Below are 22,505 nucleotides of genomic sequence, written 5' to 3'. Positions count from 1 at the left end.
CCTGGCATGGAAACTGACGGGCCACAAAATCCAGGAATCCAGACAAAATCCAGGGGTCCAGCCGCAGCCCTACAGAATCCTGGGCTTTGGGCCCCCCGATCACCACCTCTGCTGGGTGTATTTGGGGAGAACCTGCTCCTTCCTCTGCAGGGATGTGGAGCCATCCGGCCTGTGGCTGGCTGAGATCAGATCTTCCCTGGGACTCCTGCGTTTGGCACTGGGCTGGCATCCTGGGCACCTTGTCTTGCTCACTCTGCCGGCAGGAGAGGCAGGGTGGCATGATGAGGAGCCGCAGAGGGGACGTCCCAGCGGCCCGTCCCAGCGCTGGCTCTCTCCCACGCTGCTCCCTGGCCAGCCCCCAGGCGCAGATTGCAGCCGGCCAGTCTCTGCTGGTCCTGTTCTGCCTGGTCTCCCTTTCCCCAGGCAGGATGGGGTTACAGCGAACGGCACTGCCCTCTCTGATCCACCCTCCCCTGGAAATGGGACGGGGAGGCTGGCTTTGGTTTCCTCTGCAGAACCAGCCAGGCTTCCACTCCGACAGCTGTTGGGGAGAGGGGAAGGCGCTCGCTAGCCCGCTGCTGCTGGATCGACCCCCCAGATCGCAGGGGGACAGAGGGCTCCCGGCTACCGAGTGCAGGGAGCTGCACGGCTGACGCCCCCTCTGCGTGGGGGGAGCTGGAGACACCGGTGGGGGCAGCAGGGTGACAGCGAGGGCTGTCTGCCGCGACCACCGGCCACATTGGACCGGTCTGTACGGCCCAGCTGGGACCACCCCCCCCCACCTTTGGATGTGGAGGGGCAACCTCGCCAGGGCGTCGTGGGGGCCGGCTGGCTCCCAGCCCTTGGCTTGCTGCCTCCGACTTCAAAACTGACTCAGCCGCAACCTTCTGGTCTGAATTAAGCCCAGCTGTGCAGAGCCGCATTCTTTGGGGCTGGCTCTGGCTCCCTCCGCCCCCCCGTCAGCAGCGCATTCCACCGCCGGCTCCAGAAGCCCCGTCCTGCGCCGCAGCCAGACCCTGCCGCCTGCCCGGGGAGCCCAGAGGCCTGGCTGCCCCGAAGGAAAGGGGAACCCCAGACCGCTTCAAGAGCCTGCCCTTCCCCGGCGCCGCCTGCCAGCCCAGAGGCCAGGTGAGCCGGGCGGGGTCTGCGCTTTCCGGGACTCCAGGCTTGCTGCCTTCGCCATAGCCCCCCCGGGGGGCGCGAGGCAGCCATGGGGCTCGGCGGAGCCTGCCGCCTGCCGCTGCTCTGCCTGCTCCTGGGGGTGCTGAGCCCCGGGCCGGGGCAGCCCCAGACGGTGCTGACGGACGATGAGATCGAGGAGTTCCTGCAGGGCTTCTTGCGGGAGGTCGACCCCGAGGCCGAGGAGGAAGGCGGGGGGCGGGGGCTGGAGGAGCCCCCCCAGCCGCAAGGGAGGCTGACGCCTGCGGAGATGGACAAGGCAGACAAGGCCCCCACGGAGGTGGAAGAAGGTAAGGGGCCTGAGAGCAACCTGGGCGTGGAGGACCCCATCCTGCCCCATCTAGCGCTACTGGGCCCGATCCTGCCCTGCCCAGCCCCCTGGGTGCCCCTGGGGCAGAGGAGCTGGGGAGTGCAGCAGCCAGCATCCCTTCCCCTCACCCCAGGCAGGTGGGTGCTCCAGGGATCCCCAGCCGTGGGGGCTGGCCAGCCTGGCTCAGAGCCGGGGTCTGCCCTGCCCAGGGCCCAGTCTCTGACAGCGGCAGCCCCGGATGCTGCAAGAGAAGGGGTGGGAAGCCTGTGGGAGCAGATGGGGGGTCCCTGGCCCTCAGGCGTGGGCTGTAGCCCTGTCAGGTAATAAACATGGCTGGTTACTGCCTCTGGGGATGGTGCCCCGTGTGTGTGTAGGGTACATGCATGGGAGTGTGTTTGTGTACATGCATGGGAGTGTGTTTGTGTACATGCATGTGTGTGTGTGTGTGTGTGTGTGTGCATGTGTGTGTGTATGGCTCCATGTGTGTTTGTGTGCCTGCATGTGTGTGTGTTTGTATGGTTGTGTGCACACGTGTGTTTGTGTGTGTGTGTGCGTGCATGCATGTGTGCGTGTGGTTCTGTGCATGCGTGTGTTTGTGTGCATTCCTGCTTCAACTCTTAGCCTCAGCACAGCCCCACAATGCAGCTTTCCTGGGGGCTGGCAGGAGGTGCCCTTTAGCCTTCCCCGACCCCTGGCTGTCCATGCTGGAGGCTGATCTCCAGCTGCAACTCCCCGGGTGGTCGCAGCATGAACCCACCACACGGGCCGTGTGACTGAGACCTGGAAAAATGTCAGTTTTTCAGTGAAAAAAATCAACCCTCCCCCCCCAACATTTGGATTCAGAAAGGGGTGCCCCACACGTTCCCCTGCACTCCCTCCTGCTCATGGGAGTTGTCGTTTGGGTGCCTCGTCCTCCCATTGGCCGCCAGGGGCCTGGCCCCCAGATCTGACTACGTCTCCCATGATGCACCACAGGCTCCCGGGGGCATGGTAGTCATAGGGCTGTGGAGCATCATGGGAGATGAAGTCTCCTGGGGAGCTTGGCCATTGAGGAGAAAAGGGGAGTGAGGCAACTGAACTACATCTCCCATGGAGCACCGCGCTGGCGTTTCAGGATCCCAGTCTTGCAGGTGTTGGGCTTTGGGTTTTTTTGCAAAAACACGGTTTAGTGGAAAATTTCTATATGGTCGTGATGGAAAACTTTCATCTGGCCCCTAGCTCCGTCCTCTCCCGCCTGCATCCTCATCCCCGCGCTCTGTGGGGGCTGGTGCCTTTACCAGGGCTCCCCCCTGGCTGGGAGCAGGCCCCGGATCTGCGGAGGGCAGCTGGCCTGGGAGGTGGGGCTCGCTTCCCTGCGCTCTCAGCCCCAGCGTGGGGTGGAAGAGCTGCAGGAATCAAGTGTCGAGTCAGTCCTGGCCGGGGGAGCTTTGCGCTGCCGTCCCACCAGTGCCAGGAGCTGGGTCAGGCTGGGATAACAGGGGGTCAGGACTGAGGGTCACTGGCAGAGCTGTGAGGAAAGGGGTAGCCGTGCCCATGGCAAGGCGGCTCCCCTGGGCTGCCCTCTCCGGCCCGTCAGCTTTTCCAGGCCAAGGCCTGCCTGGCTTTCGCTGCCGGCCCAGCCCTCAGGAGCGAGGTTTCTCTGCTCGGCGGCTTGTCTCAATCCATTCTGCTCCATTTATGGGGCTATGGCAGCTTGTCCAGGGAGAGGGCCGGGCCCCCTGCTTGGGGCCCCGAGCGGGACAGGAAGGCCCGCCCAAGACAGCTGACACGGCCCCTAATGGGCCGGACACAGGCCTGTCACCCAAGGGCAGGGCTCGGGGGTGAGGGTAGGTGCCTGGGGAGGTGTGAACCGTCCCATCCAGCGCAGGGAGCCGTTAACCCTGGAGCCCAACGATGGCTTCCCTCGCGGATCATTTTGTCAGGAACCTGCAGGGTCAGGTGTGGGGGCAGCCACTGGCTGTCGAGGGCGGGCGGTGACTGAGGAAGTCCGACTCCGCCTGTGCCCAAAACAGGGCTGCACCCGGAGGCAGAGGGGGCGAGGCAGAGGAGGGAGCCTTGGTTGTTGTGTCCTCCACACCGGGGCCCGCTCCTCCCTGGATGCACGTTGCAGGGGGTGGACACAAATCCCAGCCCGGAGCTGGGCCCGCTCTGCTCACGCATCCCTGGCCGTGGGAAGGCTGCCGCTCAGCGCTCTGGAATGAGCTGGCGGCAGCCGCGGGGCCGTTACTCAGCAACCTCCTCCCCTTCCTGGCAGCCCCTGAGTCACGGGGCCGGAGCCAGGCCTCCCCGTCTGGCTGGAGCTCGCCGCGGCCCTGGGCCGGGGCTGCCCGGGGAGATCTCAGAGCCCCCACCCTGATGCCATGCCCCACACACCCCCCGCCTCCTGGAGTGCCCCCTGCATCACACACCAGCCTGCAAGGGGCCCGCGGGCAAGGCCCCCTCCCCGTGCCGCTCCGCTTCTCCCCCCTCAGCTGTTCCCTGTTCCCCTGAGAGCTGGCAACGCTGGCGCGGCCGGGTCTGTGTCGTGCAGTGCCCAGCACAACAGCGCCCGACCAAAGTCTCTGGGCACCGCCACAGGGGCAATGATGCCCGGCGTTTGCCCACGGCCCCGTCGGGCCAGGAAGGAGTGGCGGGGGCCAGCACCCGCACAAAGGAAGGGGACAGATACTGGTGTCAACTCCCTGCTCGCCCCCCTCCCCAAGCCAGCTGGGCCCACCCCCACAGATAACACCCACCCCCAGCACCCACTGACCTGAGCAGCCACCCACTTCCCGGCTCCCGTTCCTCCAGCGCCAGCCCCCCACACCCAGTCCTTCAACCCCGGCACCTCATCCACCCCTCCAGCTGCTCCCCGGACAGGCCAGGGGGACCTGGAGCTGAAATTTGGTGCATTACGTGGAACGTCCTCCGTGGGGCTGCCCGGACGCAGAGGCTGTGCTGCAGGGTGCCCCGCGGGCTGTGGGCATCGGAAATCCCCCGGGGCTATTGTTTGCTGTCCCACTGAGGGGCAGGGGAAGAGCCTGGCTGCAAGAGAGCATGGCTGGGTTCAATGGCACCCCGGGGCCCAGCTCGGTGGGTTGGGTGGTGCTGTCGCCCTGACGGGGAAGGGGCTGGGCTCCAGGGGGGGCTGACTCGTTCCTTTTATACAGGGGCAACTGGGAAGGTGAAAGAGAAACCTAAGAAAGGGAAAAAGGAGAAGCCCACCCAGCCCACCAAGAAGCCCAAGGAGAGGCCACCCAAGGCCACCAAGAAGCCCAAGGAGAGGCCACCCAAGGCCACCAAGAAGCCCAAGGAGAAGCCATCCAAGGGCTCCAAGAAGCCCAAGGAGAAGCTCCCCCAGACCACCAAGAAGCCCAAGGAGAAGCTCCCCCAGACCACCAAGAAGCCCAAGGAGAAGCCCCCCAGCCCACCAAGAAGCCCAAGGAGAAGCCCCCCAAGGCCACCAAGAAGCCCAAGGAGAAGCGCCCCAAGGCCACCAAGAAGCCGTCTGGCGAGAGGAGGCCTGAGACGCCACCCCACAGCCGGCCTGCCGAGGAGGAGGAGAGACCTCTGATTCCGCCCCCAGCTGAAAAGGATTACGGCGTGCCCGAGCCTCCCACAATCCCCTGGCCCTATGACGAGGAAGAGGAGAAATCCCGGGCGTATGAGGAACAGGACAAAGGTAAGTGCTAGTGCTTGACTGACGGGGTCACCTGTCACTCAGCACATGGCGCCTGCCTGCCCCCCGCACCTCCCTGCCTTTCCCCATCGCCCGCCGCCTCCCCAGAGCCCCCAGACCCCAAGGGTGACGCCCCAATTGCTATACACGATGGGCTCCTGCCCCTTTAGGACATGACCAAGAATCTGTAAGTGTCCCTCCACCCCCGACATGCCCCACGGCCAGCCTGAAAAGTGGCTGCCGGCTTCCCCTTGGAGAACGTCTTGTAGGCATCAGGACGGCGTCTGAGGCGGGTAGCGGGGTCAGCGTCCTCTCCTTGCTTCGCTGCGTGTCACGTGGAGTAGAAACACGGGGACCCCGGGCTCGCTGGGGTTGTCACTGCCTTTGGCCGTGTTCCGGCTTGGTATTTTCAAGAGGCGTCAGTGTTGTGGCACTCGTGCTTCAGGGCTGGTTCACGTGTCTTCTCCGTGACATGTTCGTTCGGTGCCATTTCTCTCCGCTAAGGCAGAGGACTAGGGCCAGTCCAGGGTTCCCCCAGTTAGCTTGGTCCCTCTCACTAAGATTTTCTCGCCCACGTGAGAGTTATGCAGTCTGATCGCATGGCCACAAATAATCACATCCATCTGGTTCTGATGAACATCCAGGTTCAACCAATCCAGGTGAGACCCTAAATTACATTCCGTAAACAACATCACTGGCATCTGTTTGCAGTGGCATGGACTGCCTTCCTTTCAGCCAGTAGGAAATTTGCCATCTTGTGTGGTAAGCCACCGTTATCGGGGGTCAGAGGCCAGGTCGCTTGCTTGAATGTCTCTGTACCAGGAGGGTGAGGAGCTGAGGTGCCATGTTTGTTTGACATCTTCGGATGTGAATTAGGCTCCATTACTCCCGTCCTAGAGCAGCCGAGTCCCGGCCCTCCGCACTGAACTAGTTGAAAGCACACAGAATATGGCAGCACACGCTAACGTCATTGGGAGACAAAGCAGGGGAGGTGATATCTTTGTTTGGACCAACTTCTGTTGGTGAGGGAGGCAAGCGATAGACCAACACCACTTCTGTCCATTACGTAGCAGCTCAGAACACGGCCGCTATGTGAAGTGAGACCGGTTGGCAATGGCTGACCAGAATGGTGTTGGGAGACGTTTTGTGGTTGGGAGGCCGTAAGGACGGCTTCAGCTATACAGCCCGGTTTTTGTCAACGGACCGGCCGCCATAGGCAACTGAATCTTGGAAAGAAATCACATTTCTCCTTGTTTGCCCCAAACCCACATCCAGACTCAGAACCCCCGAGGGCAGGTTCTCCAGATGTTCCTCACCATTAGCTCTTGTGAGCAGTCACGCTGAGCATGAGCAATGCCCTCTCATGGCTGGTCTGTAGCTCGCTTCCAGACAGCATGGGTGGATGCTGTTCCAAAGAGCAGCCAGTTATATTGGAATAAGTCCTTGTGTGTGTTACCTGTGCAGTACTTGTCTTCAATCCCCATTTGTAGATAGACTAGGGCTTGGTCCATCTCGGAGAAATGCCTCCCACCTGCTAACGATGTGAATACAGCCTTTCTTCTAGCCTCAGGATACTGATCTTCAGGCCATACTTGAAATCTGCCCTGTTCCTCTATATCACTGGCCACTCCATTCTCTCCAGCTGACCTGGGGGATAACTCTGCCATCCTGTACATGCAGAAGTTCTGCCTCTCTCTAGCGCAAAACACACGGGACAAGCTTGGCAAAATGTGGGAGTTTTTCCCTCTTCACCATTTTTGCTTTCATCCGTTTTGACGTGGTCGGCCTTCTCCAAGAGGTTTGTTTCGGGCCAGCGGCCACGGAGTTTTGTAAATCTACAGGCATTTTGAAATCAACGGGAATTAGGCACCTAAATAACTTCGAAGGTCTGGGCCTTTATGTTTTCAGTCGCACTGAGTTTTCTGCAGCGTCCCCTCTTTAAATAGCCTTGGATTATCCTGCTGTGAAATCACAGATACAGCAGACCTGGTAGCCAGCTCCATTTTATGTCTTGCTCTGTCCACATGTAAAGAAATCCAAATATCCTTTGTTTACTGTTACCCAGACTTTTGGAGAGATGCCCCAGCATTCTCCATGGGCTCCATGCTGTCCCTGGCAAGCTGAATGAAAGCCCCTGGGATTGTTCTTGTGAGATGGGGGTTGTGCTTTTTGCACATCACTGGTCCATGCGCCAGTTTGTTGCAGCTTCTGCAGGGCTTGGCCGTGAACCAACGATCATTTGCAAGGAGGGACTGTTTCCCACTGGAGCATGCAGACCCCTGTCCATTTTTGACTGACCTCCGGTTCATTTGTCGCCTAGCTAAGACAATGCCGCTTAAGCATCCTAGCGTTTTTAGCAGCTGTCTCTGTTGGTAAAACAATTTCTGGTGCACATTTTAGAGTTAAAGCAGCAGCGGCTAATTGCTTCGTCTTGCAAACCATCCAGTAACCGAATACACCATTTCAACTCCCTCCAAGCTGGCAGCGAGCTGCTAATTTCCTTCTTCCAGCCACAGTTTCGGGAATTATTTTGTTTTCTGTTTGATTCTATTTATAAAAGCGGAAACCCTCTGCCGTGCCCAGGGGCTTAGCGGAGAGGCGATTTGGTCGAATTTCCGCAACCTCAGCAAACATCTGCTGAGTAAGAGAAGCCTGGAAGGGGAGGAGGCGGTTTCTAAGATGTAGCCCCCCTTCCACTCAACAAAACCACCAGGTTTGGCGTAACAGTTATGCTATTAGCGTTCCTGGCCTGCCCCGTTCTCGCCATGTTGCTGGCCCAATCCTCTCGTGAGCTGTCAAGGGCATTTCCCCCAAAGGGCCAGGCATTTTTAACCCTGTCCCTGCCGGCCCCATTTCCTCGTCACTTTCCGCAGGCCTCAGCAGTCACCTGCCATCTCCTCCGTCCCTGGCTTAGGCTCCCCTGCACGTTGCCAGTTGTTGAAGCTGTTCTGCTTTGCCTGACCCAGCAGCAATAGTTGGAAGGAACAACGCGGGGCCTCGGGGGCTCCAAACAATCCCATCCGCTAAGTGCACACGACCCCCCCGGGCCAGCGACACACCCGCCACTGCCCTGACTCCCGGAGTGCCCAACTCAGCGGGCGGCTCTGGGCTCCATCCATCGACCTAGAACTGACCCCTCTGGCACCAGCTACTGAGCCCCCCCATGGGTACGGAGCAGGACCCTCCCCCCCAGGTATTGAGCTTCCTCTGCACACAGGGACTGACTGCTCGCCCCTCACTCGGTCCTGGCCCCCCCCCCCAGCCCCGAGTGGCAAGCCCTTTGCCCGGCCGGGTCCGTGCACCGCTCTCCCCGCTCGGATCAAGGGGGCTGTTCGCGCCCAGCCCCACGCCGTCCCCGAGCCCCAGGCTGGGTCATCCCGCTCCCAGCGCTCTGAGCTCCGGTCCTGTGTTTTCCAGCAGACTTCCCAGAGGAGACGTCCGAGCCGAGCTGGGCTGAAGAACAGGAGCCAAGCAGGCGCCGGAGTAAGAGCGAGGGGGGGGGGTGGCACCGTCTGCGCTGCGGCTCGTGCCCTGGCACCTTGCATGGGGGTGGCCACGTCTCCGTAGGGCCCGGGAGCCCGGGCGCCGGCTGCAGCTGGAGCAGCTCAGCGGGACCAGCATGCGCTGCTGAGAGCTGGGGGGTGGCATGGGGGCTGTGCGGCGAGCGGGCAGCTGGGCGGTGCATGGGCGGGTGCAGGGGCCCTGGCATGGTGGGACGGCGCCTGGCCCAATGGGGTTTCTAAGGCCTGGCTTGACACAGCCCTGGCTTAGTGGGGGTTGGTCCGGCTTTGAGCAGGGGTTGGACTAGATGCCTCCTGAGGTCCCTGCCAACCCTCGTCTTCTATGGTTCTATGACCCCTCCAAGCCCAGCCACCGGGATCTGTTCCTAGATGAGTTCCCAGCTGCACGGGGTCTGCTCCCCAGCCGTGGCACCCTCCAGTTCCCCAGCGTGAAGCCGGTGTCCTTTCTAGGGTACCGGGCTGCGGCCCCTTGGCCTGGGGGCGGGCGGGGGAGTCTCTGGGAGCCCTCGGCCCTGGCCCGTCCCGTGGGACTGCCCCTGCGGCCCTGATGCAGTGGAAGGGGGGCGGAGGGGGGTTGTCCAGCCGTAGCCAGGACTGCGCTGCCCTCTCCTGCCCACGGCTTGGTCCCGGCTTGGTGCAGCGGAGAGCAGCCCCTGCCACGTCCCCGCACCCCAGCCCAGCCCCTCCACGGCCGGTGACCGTGTCCGTCTCTCCCCCCGCAGCGATGACGGAAGAGCCGGAGCCGCCCACGCTGGACTACAATGAGCAGATTGAGCGGGAGGACTACGAGGACTGTACGGGCCCCACTGCGGCCTCCCCGCGGGCCTGGCCCCTCCGCCCAGAGCCCTGCTCCCCGCCTGGGCCCCTGATCCGGGGACTGCCCCCTGCACCAAGGAGAAGGGGCCGCCAGTGTATCCCGTGGGGCGGCACAACCCCTCCTCTGTAGCCGTGGTGCCAGGCATCCTCCCCTTTCCTCGCCTCCCTCTCGGCCGCGCCCGCCTCTTGCTCTCCTCGGCCCAGCGCCCCCCAGCCCAGCCCTGGGCCAGCACACGGGCTGGTCTCGCTCTGTTGGCCAGGGCTGGCTGGGGCACAGGAACCGAGCAGAGGGCAGGGCTCTGCCGCCCGGGTCCCCCCACAGCGCAGGCCTGGCTCGGCAGCTGCTGGGGGCTGTGCTGGTGACCGGAGCCCCTGCCGCGCCATTCGAATCCAGAGCTCGCTTCCCCGGCAGGGCATATCCTGCTGCAGTGCGGGGCCTGGGACACACGACAGCCCCTGCCCAACTGCCCCAGTGCTGGGGTCCTGTAGGAGGGCTCTTAAACACCTGGCACCCTGCGGGCCAAAGTCCCAAGGGGCCTGACCCCCAGCGCCAGGGCTGAGCAGGGGGAAAAGGCCCTCGTTGGACTTGGGACAGGTGAAAGTTATGCCCACGGTGCCAGGCAGGGATCGGGCCCTCCGTGCCATGGGGTGGTTAAGGCCGCTGCCCTCAGGGTAAGGATGCCAGGATCCAGCCTGATCTGCCCCCTTCCAGCCACTCAGCTCCTCGTGCCACGTGGGAGCCCCCTGCCCCGAGCCCAGGAGAAGCCCCTGGGTTCGAGCCCCCAGCCCCTCCCTGTAGCCGCGGGACAGTGACGAATCCAAGTTCCTTCCCCCCCAGTCGAATACGTCCGGCAGCAGCAGAAACCCAGGAAACCTCCCAGCAGGAAGAAACCCGAGAGGCCCCGGTTGGAGGTGGAGGAGAAGCCAAGTACGTTTTGCTCCGGCGCTGGGGCAGAAGGGGACTGGGGGGGGCTGATGGGGAAGAAAACGCCCCGAGTGGGCCACCCCCGGACGGGCCTGGGGCTGCCCCACATCCGAGCAGGGGGCTGGCCGTGTGCCCGCTGGTCAGAGGCGTGGGTGCAGGTGCCCGCTTCTCGTGCCAACGCCCAGCCGCCCCACCGGCTCGGGTCCCTTCCCGTGCGGCCCGCAGGAGCTGCAGCCCAGGGAGCCGTGGGGCCGTGCCCCCAGGGAGACGTGCCCGGGGCCGAGTACCCTGCTCGTGGCCCGTAGCCACACATCTGCGACCCACGGTCCCTGCTCAGTGGGGGGTTCCCACACCACAGCTATTCTGGCGGGGTGGGGGGCTGGAGCGTGATCTGTCCTCTGGAAGGCCCCTCGCCTGCCCTGCCCCGGACCATGCTTGCCCCAGCCCTGGCAGTGCCCCCCCCGGGGGCTCATGCAGCCTGTCCCCTTGCCCTGCAGAGCCGCCCGTGGAGCCGCCCCCTCCGCCTGCAGAGAGGGACTACGACGAGGGGCCACCCCTGCCGGACTACGACGACAGTGAGTGCCGGCCACCGCAGGACGGGGTCCCCGGCCCCCAGCCCCTCTCCCCCCAGCGCTCGGCCTCCCGCCCCTGCACCCAGCCTCCGCCCGCCCTAGGCTTGCGGGGTGTCCGGCCGGAAAGGGAACCGGGCCCTCCAAGTCGGGTCACCCGCAGTAACCGGCCCCTGCCACTGGGGGCGCGGGACCAGCAGCAGCTGGGGAGGGGAGGCCGGAGCAGCTGCTGGGCCCAGCTGCAGACAGAGGGTGGTGGCTGGCACCGGCACCGGCTACCTGGAGAGGGGAAATCCTGCCCCCAGCCTGCTGTGCCCCAATTGCCCCGGCCCCTCTCTCCAGGGACCAACCCGCTCTCTGCCCCACTGTGGCCTGGCTTCTCTGCCCCGGCCCCAGCCATCCTCCCCCGCCCACCCCGCTGTGCCCCGTGGCTCCCAGCCCGGCTGTGTGGGTGGCAGGTGAGTCCCGGGACACAGAGAGGAGGGGTAGCGGTGCCAGCATGGAGAGGGGGCTGGGGCAGAGTCTGGGGGCAAGGGGCAGGGTCGGGGGGGGTGTCTGGTTTTCAGTAATTAGAAAGCTGGCAACCCTATGCCCCACCCAGTACTCAGCCCTGCCTCTCCGCCCCCTGCCCTGCCCTGCTCTCAGACACCGTGGGCGTCCCTCCCCCAGCCTGGGCCCCATATGAACATGCCCCCACCCAGGCCCTCTGCTGCCACCCACAGCCAGTGCCTGCAGGCCCAGTGGGCATGATGGGCCGGCTGGGGGACAGCCAGCATCCCCCCTACCCACCCACCCCGGGTGCTCACAGATGCACCAGCCCATCCAGAGGGCTGTGACTCAGGGCAGGGTCAGATGGCCCTGCTGTGTTCCCCCTCCCCCCCCCGCGCTGCATTTGGCGGTGGCCCCGTGTGCCCCCTCCCGGGGGGCTGGAGCCCCTCAGCGCACCCCTCTCTCGCCCGCAGTGGAATACGGCCTGCCCCAGCCCAAGAAGTTCCCCGGCAAGACAGAGGGCGAAGGCGAGATGGAGACGGACGAGGAGCGACTCAAGCCACGTAAGGAGGGGGCTGCCCCGATGGGGCAATGCTGGGTACACATGGGGCAGGGCCGGGTTCATTGTGGGGGGGGGCCAGGCACCCTTTCCAGTAGAGCAAACCCTGGGCCCCGTGGGCTCCCTTCTTCCAGCTGGCCACGGCCACTTGCTGCCCTGGGGATCCCCAGGGATGCAGCGCTCCAGCCATCGGGGCAGAAGGAACCCACCAGCCTGGCTCCCTCCGAGGGAGGGGTCACCTGGACCCTGCCCCTGACCCCGCCACTCTCCCCTCCCGGAGCAGGGAAGCCCAAGAAAGGCGGCAGCAGCAAGGAGGAGGAGGAGGACGTGGAGACGGACGAGGACAAGTGGACGGAGAAGAGCAAGGAGCGGAAAGGTGTGTGCAGAGCTGCATCCCTGAGCCAGGCCCTGTCTGCAGCCAGGCCGTACCCCGACCCCCTGGCAGGGCCCGGCTCCAGGGCTCTGTACCCCGACCCCTGTTACCCAAATAACAAATGTCACAGGATCTTTTCAGGGGATAAGGCAACAAGCCACGTTTATTGTGAGCACAGACATTTGGTAAATAGTATCAAAGGAAAGAAAAGTATCAACACTGTGATAACATCAATATTGTGCTTTGCTTAGTGAAACAGCAGTACTAATAATGAAAACAGGATTAACATTGTATCAATACTGCAATTACAGAGACACACCTTTCAATTGATGCTTTCATTCACACTCACACACACTGACAGGGACAGACAGACAGACAAGGGGTCTCACAGATGTCATAGTTACCAGCCTCTTGGGGCTCGTGGCAGTCACTGGCCAGGTGACTAGAGCATGAGGTTGAGGAGCAAGGTTCTGCCGATGCGCACTGGTGCTCCTGGCTGGTGTGATGGTGTAGACCCGAACCTCCAGCCTTCATCTTCGTGTCCCATTTTATAGGGAAAGGACCCCAGGTCAGTCTATGGGTTTTGCCCTGTCAGGCTGTATCTGCATTCTTGGTGTGATCCTCCATCACCCACATTGTTGCAAGCCTGATCAGATTTTGTCCTTTGAAATGGGCTGGCTCCAAAGTCATCAGGGTGGGCTCCTCTTCGGCCATTTGATCAGCTTTGCTTCTTTCTTCTTTCCTCAAGTGTTTTAGGTGAGGCCGGTGTTTTCTTCATGTCTGTTTCGACATCCCTCACGCAGACCAATTGTTCAGTCACCCTTCCTGTCTTCACCCACCTCAGTTGCTCAGCCATTCACACTCCAATCACTCAGGGCCAACTCCTAGCTGAAGAACTCACCTATTATTCTTAAAGCAAACCTTATTTCATTTTTGACCGTGTCTTTTACCATGAGGTCGGTTATTGAAAGTGGGTAAATAGTAAAATTGACAGATAAGATGGTCTTAAGACAGACAGACGTATAGAAAGTAAGTGAACACTGCCAAGGGTAAAACAATAGGAGTCAGTTGAGGTTTTAACTTTTGATTCAAGTTACAGGGTGTCGGGCTGAGATGCCTTTTGGTGGGGGGGGGGGACGTGTTTGTGGCTCTGTTCTTTCATGTCTTTTTCAAAAACAAGATTTTGGCCAACACCCCCTGGCAGGGGCCCGGCTCCGGGACTCTGATTTTTAGAGCCCTCCAGCAGCCAAGGGCAATCCCCCTCCACCTCCTGCCCTGGTCCCCCCCGAGCCTTCCTCTCTCCCCCGCCTCTTACTGCCCCCCACCCGTGCTCCCCGCCCTGGCCCTGCTATGGCATTTCCAGGTGCTCAGGCCCCAGGGCCCTGCTAGCGGGAGCGTCGAGAGACAGGCGCAGGATTCCCCCAGCCCTTCCGCTGCTCTGGCCTTTCTCAGCTACCAAGGAGGGCAGGACAATTCGCCCCCGTCCCACCTCAGCTCCGTGCCCCTGCCTGGCACCCTCAGAGCCCAGCCCCAGACGCGGCGTCCTCCCCCTGTCTCTCTCGCTAACCCCCCCACCGCCTGCAGGGAAGCCGAAGAAGACGGGACAGAAGAAGTGGGAGACGGATGAGGACAGATTGACGCCCCCAGAGGAGAAAACAAGTGAGTGACCTGCCCGGCTCCCCCAGCCCCTCCGCCCCCAGCAGCGGGCCGCGCAGGGGATGCTCCTGGGCAGGGGTGGTGCTGAGCCGGGGAAGGAAGGGGCCAGCAGAGAGGTGAGCTGGGGAGGGCAGCTCCCGGCTGCCCCCCGGTCACGCGGGGGCTGCCCCCCCTGCCTTGCAGAGTGCCCCCCCATCGGGATGGAGTCCCACCGCATTGAGGATGACCAGATCCTGGCCTCGTCCATGCTCCGCCACGGCCTGGGCGCGCAGCGCGGGCGGCTCAACATGCAGGTAGGGGCAGCGCTTCGCCCGCCCCCTCCCAGCTGGCCCTGGGGTCTCCCCCCACCGCCATTAGCCTCTCCCCTCTGCCCCCCCCCCAGGCTGGCCCCAACGAGGACGACTTCTTCGACGGTGCCTGGTGCGCGGAGGACGACACCCGGGCACACTGGATTGAGGTGGACACCCGGAGAACCACGAAATTCACAGGGGTCATCACGCAGGGCCGGGACTCCCAGATCCAGTATGTCCGGGCCGGGCCCTGGTGGGGGGGGGCCCAGATCCAGTATGTCCGGGCCGGGCCCTGGTGGGGGGGGGCCCAGATCCAGTATGTCCGGGCTGGGCCCTGGTGGGGGGGGGGCCCAGATCCAGTATGTCTGGGCCGGGCCCTGGTGGGGGGGGGGCCCAGATCCAGTATGTCTGGGCCAGGCCATGGCCAGGGGCTCCATGCAATGCCAGTGGCGGCGGGTTGGGGTCACACATGGCGCTGGATGCGGACAGGCCCTGTGCCCATGGGCCGGGACTGTGAGGCTGGGTGGGCTGGCCCCCCCTGTGCTCTGATCCCTCCCTGGCGTGTGCTGCGGCTGAGGGCCAGATCCCCATTGCGCCCCCCCCCCCCCCCCCCCCCCCAGGGGAGACTCCCTGCCCCCACCCCTGTCCACTCCCCACGGCTACTGAGCCCCGCCCCCCGTTCTCCTCCTTTCCCCAGTGATGATTTTGTCACTGCCTTCTACGTGGGCTTCAGCAACGACAGCCAGTCCTGGGTGATGTACTCCAACGGCTACGAGGAGATGGTACGTGCCCCGGGTCACCCCTCCCCAGCCTGGTCCCCCAACCAGCCCCACCCTGCCAGCTGGGACACGGCGGCCGTAACTCCCGCAGGGCTGGGCGTGCTGGGGCCTGTCCCATGGAGGGAGGGACCCAGGGAGTAATGGGGGGGGGGGCGTTTATAAGTCACCCATGGACGCATGGGATGGTCCCGCCTGGGGGTGAAGGACAGCTCTGGGATAGCAGGGGGGCTGCAGGTGGGAACTGGGGGGAGCCTGGGACTGGGGGTCGGGATGAAGGAGTACTGGCAAAGCATGGGGGGCTTGCTCCGTCCTGCCCCCCCAGGGGCCGTGTGTCTCGGTGCTGCGGCTGACGCTGCCTGTCGGCCTCTCCCCGCAGCTCTTCCACGGGAACGTGGACAAGGACACGCCGGTGCTGACCGAGTTCCCGGAGCCCATGGTCGCGCGCTTCCTCCGGGTTTACCCGCAGACCTGGAACGGGAGCCTCTGCATGCGGCTGGAGGTGCTGGGCTGCCCCCTCTCCAGTAAGAGACCGGCACAGGGGGCCTGGGGCATGGGGCAGGCGGGACCGGCCCACGAGCCCTGCCTGGGCAGACTGCTGCTGGGGAAATTGAGCTGCTGGCCTGGGGGACGGGTGGCTGGTTCCACACCGGAGCCCCGGGCCGTGCCAGTGCTGAGTCCCCGCTGGCAGGGGCAGCTTGCTGCGAGGGGCTAGGCGGGAGGGTCCGTCTTGTAGCCAGGGCCGCGCTCCTGGGCGCTGGGCGAGCGGGTCACTGCGGCGTGTGTCTGACCGGTGACTCTCTGCCCCCGCCCCAGCCGTCAGCAGCTATTACAGCCAACAGAACGAGGTGACGTCCACCGACAGCTTGGACTTCCGCCACCACAGCTACAAGGACATGCGGCAGGTGTGTGTGCGAACCCCTGGGGAAGTGGGTGCATGGTCGCCTTCCCCCCCAGCGCTGCAGGGGACTCCTGGCAGAGCCATTCGGAGCCCGGTGTGCTGCCCCCGCCGGGCACGTCCAGGGAACCCACTGCCCTGGCCCCTGCCCCATCAGGTCCTGGTCCCGTCAGCCAGAGCCATTCGCTCTCATTCCTAGTGCTCCAGCCAGCCCCGTGTCTCGGGCAATGGGTCGCTCAGCCCCTCCTGGCAGAATCCTTGCCAGGGGCTGGCCCCCCACCTTCGGCCGGGCTTCTCCATCGGCCCCAGTGTAACGCACAGCCCGGGCGGGATCAAACCTGGCGCCTCTCCTGGGTCTCTCCTGCCCCAGCTCTGCTCACGGCCTCCCTGCTTCCCGCAGCTCATGAAGGTGGTGAATGAGGAGTGCCCCAGCATCACGCGCATCTACAACATCGGCAAGAGCGTCCGCGGCCTGAAGATCTACGCCATGGAGATCTCGGACAAGCCGGGGGAGCACGAGCTGGGTGAGGCGGGGGCGGCTGGGGGCAGTGGGGCGGAGGCTGCAGGGCTGGCAGTGGGGGCACGGGCCATGGGGTGGGGGCAGCCTGGGGATTTTGGCGCAGCAAAGCACCCGGCCGCTGCATGGCGCGGGGCAGGAGCTGGCAGCACCGGCCTCCTGGGCGTGTCGCCCTGCCAGCCCCCAGGGTGCCCCCCAGGGATGGGAGGGTGTCTCTCCTGCTGGTGAGGGGGCAGCCCTGGGCCACAGGTGGGACCCTGGCAGCGTCGGCTCCCCTGAGTCCCAGTGCAGGGCAAGGAGGGGCTAGGAGAGGCCCCCGGGTGCCTTGAGCCTGTTCTGCGGGCGGCTGGGCATCGTGACCCCCACCTTGCCGTGCCGGGCCGTGGCCGTGACCCCGGCGCCCTCTCCGCGCAGGGGAGCCCGAGTTCCGCTACACGGCCGGGCTGCATGGCAACGAGGCGCTGGGCCGGGAGCTGCTGCTGCTGCTGATGCAGTTCCTGTGCAAGGAGCACCAGGACGGGAACCCCCGCGTGCGCAGCCTGGTGTCCGAGACCCGCATCCACCTCGTGCCCTCCCTCAACCCGGACGGCTACGAGATCGCCAGCCAGGTGGTGAGAGGACCCCCCCCCGCCGGCCGCCCCGGCCCTGGCCCCGTGTCCCGCCGCGCTGGGACGTCAGTCTGGCCGGGGCGATGCAGTGGGGTGGCTGGGTGCAGGGACTGGCTGCTCGGGCACGGGGCTCCGGGGGTGATTGGGAGCAGAGCGCGCGCTGTGGGGCAGAGCGTAGGGGGCCAGGGTGGCGGCGGGAGGGCCCTGCTGACGCTCCGAGGGGACGGGGTCCAGGGAAGCCACCTCAGGCTCCGTGGGGCCCAGCCCTCCTGGGCAGGGCAGGGCAGGGCAGGGCAGGGGGCGTCGGGGCTGGTGCCAGCTGCCAGGGGCGTGCGACTGAGCGGGTGGTGCCCGTCCCCGCAGGGCTCGGAGCTGGGGAACTGGGCGCTGGGCCACTGGAACGAGGAAGGCTACGACCTCTTCGAGAACTTCCCCGACCTCGCCAGCGTGCTGTGGGCAGCCGAGGAGCGCAAGTGGGTCCCGCACCGGGTCCCCAACCACCACATCCCCCTCCCGGAGCAGTACCTGGCCGAGGACGCCAACGTGAGTGCCCCGGGGGGGGGGCCGCGCTGGGGCTGCCTGCAGCGGGCGAGGGCCGGGAACCCCGCACGCCCCCAAGCAGGCAGCAGGGCTGGCGGGCAGGCCGGAGGGGTGGGTGATGGCCGGCGGACGGTGGAGCTGCTGGGCAGGGTGGCTCTGCCTGGGGCAGGCGGCACGGAGCGCCTTGCCCATGGACTCCGGCTCTGCCCGACCCCCAGGTGGCCGTGGAGGTGCGTGCCATCCTCGCCTGGATGGAGAAGAACCCCTTCGTGCTGGGAGCCAACCTGCAGGGTGGGGAGAAGCTGGTGTCCTACCCCTACGACACGGAGCGGCCGCCCCACGAGGGGGAGGCGCCGGCGCCGGCGCGGCCGCCGGACGACTACGAGGAGGAGAACCCGGAGGCGCAGGAGACCCCGGACCACGCTGTCTTCCGCTGGCTGGCCATCTCCTACGCCTCGGCCCACCTCACCCTGAGCGAGACCTTCCGCGGGGGCTGCCACACCCAGGACGTGACCAACGGCATGGGCATCGTCAGCGGCGCCAAGTGGCGGCCCCGCGCCGGCAGTGAGTGGGGAGGATGGGGGTGGGCCAGCGGTGCCGGGGGGGCCAGGCCGCCCCAGCATCGTCCCCTCCACACGTTTTCCATCTCAAGGCCCCACCTGCCAGGGGGCCCAGCCCCCCTTCCCGTAGCTCCTGGGGGGGGCAACTCCTTGGGGGGTCTGTCAGCACCGGCCGGCCTTTCCCCGTCCCCTCCCAACCCCCTGCCCCGGCCTGCAGCTCCCCTGCTTCATCCGGACCAGGGGCAGCAGAGCCCCGCTGCCTGCCCTAGGGACCCAGCCGCCCCCTCCCACGGGCAGCATGTGTGTGTGGGGGGGGGGGCCAGGCTGAGCCCTTCCCCGGCCAGGGCTGATGGCTCGTCCCCGTCTCTGCTCTTCCAGCCCTGAACGACTTCAGCTACCTGCACACCAACTGCCTGGAGCTCTCCGTCTACCTGGGCTGCGACAAGTTCCCGCACGAGAGCCAGCTGCCGCAGGAGTGGGAAAACAACAAGGAGTCGCTGCTCACCTTCATGGAGCAGGTGGGGTCTGGGGGGATCGAGGGGGGGCCCTGCAGCCAGCCCCCGGGGGCTAACGGTGCTTCTCCCTGCAGGTGCATCGAGGCATTAAAGGGGTGGTGACGGACCAGCAGGGGGACCCCATCGCCAACGCCACCATCGCCGTGGGAGGGATCAACCACCACGTGAAAACAGGTACGGCCCCTCCCGCTACTGCGTGGGCACCTGGCCTGGGCCCCCCTCCACACTCAGCCTGGGCCCCCCTCTGCACCCGCTTTGCACCCCCTCACCTGTGCCCACCTTGGCCTGGGGCTATTCCCGTCCCTTCCACCGTGGGAACCCAGCCTGTGGACCACCCTCCCCCTGCACCCAGCCTTGGCACCCAGCCTGTGCCCGCCCCAGGTGCTGGCTCCACATCCACCTGCACTTAGCCCATAGCCCAGCCCCAGCAGGCATCGTGCAGTGGGTGCCGGCTGCCTAGACCTGGCCTGGCCCCATGGCAAGAATCTGCAAAGGCCACAGGGGAAGGGGGGGGCGGTTATGCCTCTTTCCAGCACGGTGCTGGGCAAAACCCTGCAGCCCCCGGCCCCTGCCCCACATGCTCCGCTCACCTTGCCCCCCGGTGCCCTTGCAGCCAGCGGTGGGGATTACTGGCGCATCCTGAACCCGGGCGAGTACCGCGTGGTGGCCAGAGCCGAGGGCTACAACCCCAGCGTCAAAACCTGCAGCGTCTTGTACGACATCGGGGCCACCCAGTGCAACTTCATCCTCTCGCGCTCCAACTGGAAACGCATCCGGGAGATCATGGCCATGAACGGGAACCGGCGCGGCCCGGCCGGCCGGCCCCTGACGCCCCGGGAACGCATGCGGCTCCGCTTGCGCATGCGGCACCGCATGCGGCTCCGCCAACAGATGCGCCAGCGCCAGCTGAACGCCACCACCCCCGCCACCAGCGCCCCCCCCACCCCCACCCTCCCCTTCGTCTTCAGCAGCACCACCTCCGCCCCCTGGAGCCAACAGCCACCCACCGCTGCCACCTGGGCGACCGAGACCTACACCGAGCTGGAGCCGGTGACGGAGCCGCTGGTGGAGCTGGAGACGGAGGCCGGTGAGACGGGCACAGGGACTGCGCAGCCCCTGACCACGGCGGAGACCTACACCGTGAACTTTGGCGATTAGGAGGCGTTCCTGTCGCTGCTGCCTAAGGCCCAGCCCGGACGCTAGCACCCGGCCCCGTCCGTCTGCCTCTGGAGCCCCGAGGCTCCGAGCAGCCTGCTGCTGTCCCAGCACTCAGCACCCACCGGCCTCCTGCTTCCACGCCAGGCTCTCACCGCGCCGCTTGCTAGGAGTACAGGGGGGACGCAGCTGCCCGCATGGGGCTGGGGACGGGAGCGCCTGTCCCTTCTGGGCAGGGAAAAACGGCAGCCCCTTGAGACCGGGCAGCACCAGCCGCTGGCCAGGCTCAGAGAGCGAGGGAGGGGCGGGGCGGGACCCGGCCCTGCAGGGAAGCTGCACGGCAGAGCTGGGCTCCTCTCCGGGGCAGGCCCGGGAGGCAGGGGCAGCTGGGGTCCTCCGCGCCGTTCCTGGTACACCAATAAATCCAGCTACTTTGGAAAAGGCGCCGGCTTTGTCCTCTCCCTCAGAGGTTGCAGGGGGCGGCTTGGGGCTGGGGTATGTGCCCCCCCCCCACCTGTATTCATTTGTGCCTCCCTGTTCGAGGAAGTCACCTGCTTTGATGCCATCAGGTCAGCTGGAGGCTGAGTGAGCAGGCCACGCTCGTGTCATGTCATGAGGCCCCCAGAATTCGGCCCTACCATAACTGCTGAGTTTCACGGCAATCTGCCCGGCTGCTCCCCGCTTCTCGGCCACAAAACTCTGTGAGGCGGGGCCATTACCCCCCACCCCACCCCACCCCACCAGAGGTAGGGCACCCTTGTTTAAATCCCCAAGAGCAGGGTCTCCAGCAAAAGCAACTTAAACATGAATCTCCCACCTCTGCGGTGGCCTGGGAGTTTGGACATCTGTATTCAAAGCCCTTCAAAAGGGTGAGAGTAGGATTTGAACTAGGAACTCCACGGCGCTCCCACATCTTTTAATAGAAGCTGCCAAACCACTGGACTATAGAGTGATCCTAACCCTAGGGCTGCCCTGATGCAGAGTTAAGTCACATGGAAGGGCTCCAACAGGAAGGGCTGAGGGCGCTCGCTGGCCAAATGAAAGGCTGCTACCAGTGACTTGAACCCACTCCACCAACATTGCAGGTGCCTGCCCTAACCACTGCCCCGGCGAGAGCTGCCTGTGCTGGAGCTGGGCTTTGGCCCCATTAATAGTTAATTAAAGGGGAGCAGCTCTAAGAGGACAGCAAGGGCTTTGTACAGACAGCTCTAAGAACCAGAGAAGATGAGGGTTGGCAGGGAGCTCAGGCGGTATCTAGTCCAACCTCTGCTCAGAGCAGGACTAACCTCAGCTCAATCAGCCCAGCCAGGGCTGTGTCAAACCAGGCCTTAAAAACCTCTAAGGATGGAGATTCCACCACCTCCCCAGGTAACCCATTCCAGTGCTTCACCACCCGTCTAGTGAAAAACTTTTTCCTAATGTCCAACCTAGACCTGCCCCACTGCAACCTGAGACCGTTGCTCCTTGTTCTGTCACCTGCCACCACCGAGAACAGCCTAGCCCCATCCTCCCTGGAACCCCCTTTCAGGTAGTTGAAGGCTGCTATCAAATCCCCCCTCATTCTTCTTTTCTGCAGACTAAACAAGCCTAGTTCCTTCAGCCTCTCCTCATAAGTCATGTGCTCCAGCCCCTCGTCATTTTTGTTGCCCTCCACTGGACACTCTCCAATTTGTCCACATCCTTTTTGTAGTGGGGGGCCCAAAACTGGACACAGTACTCCAAATGCGGCCTCCCCAGCGCCGAATAGAGGGGAATAATCACTTCCCGCGATCTTCTGGCAATACTCCTACTAATGCAGCCCGATATGCTATTAGCCGTCTTGGCACCCAGGGCACACTGCTGACTCTTAATGTTACCCAAATAACAAATATCACAGGATCTTTTTAGGGGATAAGGCAACAAGCCACGTTTATTGTGAACACAGAAACTTGGTAAGTAGTATTAAAGAAAAGAAAAGCATCAACACTGTGATAACATCAATATTGTGCTTTGCTTAGTGAAACAGCATTACTAATAATGAAAACACTGGGAAAACAGTATTAACATTAGATCAATACTACAATTACAGAGACACATGTTTCAATTGATGCTTTCATTCACACTCACACACACTGACAGGCACACACAGACAGGGAGACAGACAAACATACATAGGGATCTTCCAGATGTCATAGTTACCAGCCTCTTGGGGCTCGTGGCAGTCACTGGCCAGGTGACTAGAGCATGAGGATGAAGAGCACGGTTCTGCCAATGCGCACCGGTGCTCCTGGCTGGTGTGATGGTGTAGACCCGAACCTCCAGCCTTCATCTTCGTGTCCCATTTTATAGGGAAAGGACCCCAGGTCGGTCTATGGGTTTTGCACTGTCAGGCTGCATCTGCATTCTTGGGTGTGATCCTCCATCACCCACATTGTTGCAAGCCTGATCAGATTTTGTCCTTTGAAATGGGCTGGCTCCAAAGTTATCAGGGTGGGCTCCTCTTCAGCCAGTTGATCAGCTTTGCTTCTTTCTTCTTCCCTCAAGTGTTGTAGATGAGGCCGGTGTTTTCTTCATGTCTGTTTCGACATCCCTCACGCAGACCAATTGTTCAG

General features: G+C 63.8%; 1 protein-coding gene across 1 annotated transcript; it reads left to right on the top strand.

Annotated features, from left to right (window-relative positions):
- Window positions 1-237: 237 nt before the first annotated feature.
- On the top strand, window positions 238-20,557 carry AEBP1 (AE binding protein 1). The gene is given in 22 exon segments (XM_067545802.1): window positions 238-1,469; window positions 4,639-4,895; window positions 4,898-5,150; window positions 8,565-8,630; window positions 9,391-9,462; window positions 10,323-10,412; window positions 10,907-10,984; window positions 11,941-12,030; window positions 12,310-12,402; window positions 13,984-14,058; window positions 14,239-14,348; window positions 14,438-14,577; window positions 15,043-15,127; window positions 15,501-15,645; window positions 15,938-16,026; window positions 16,420-16,543; window positions 16,951-17,147; window positions 17,508-17,687; window positions 17,903-18,248; window positions 18,623-18,762; window positions 18,834-18,933; window positions 19,373-20,557. Coding segments are annotated over 22 exon segments (3,534 nt in total). The 5' UTR covers window positions 238-1,210; the 3' UTR covers window positions 19,918-20,557.
- Window positions 20,558-22,505: the final 1,948 nt, after the last annotated feature.

Source organism: Emydura macquarii, unplaced genomic scaffold (genome assembly GCF_026122565.2).
Source record: "Emydura macquarii macquarii isolate MOO-44397 ecotype Brisbane River unplaced genomic scaffold, CSIRO-AGI_Emac_v2 contig_1110, whole genome shotgun sequence".
Lineage (NCBI taxonomy): Eukaryota > Metazoa > Chordata > Testudines > Chelidae > Emydura > Emydura macquarii.
This window is presented reverse-complemented; position numbering and strand designations above follow the sequence as displayed.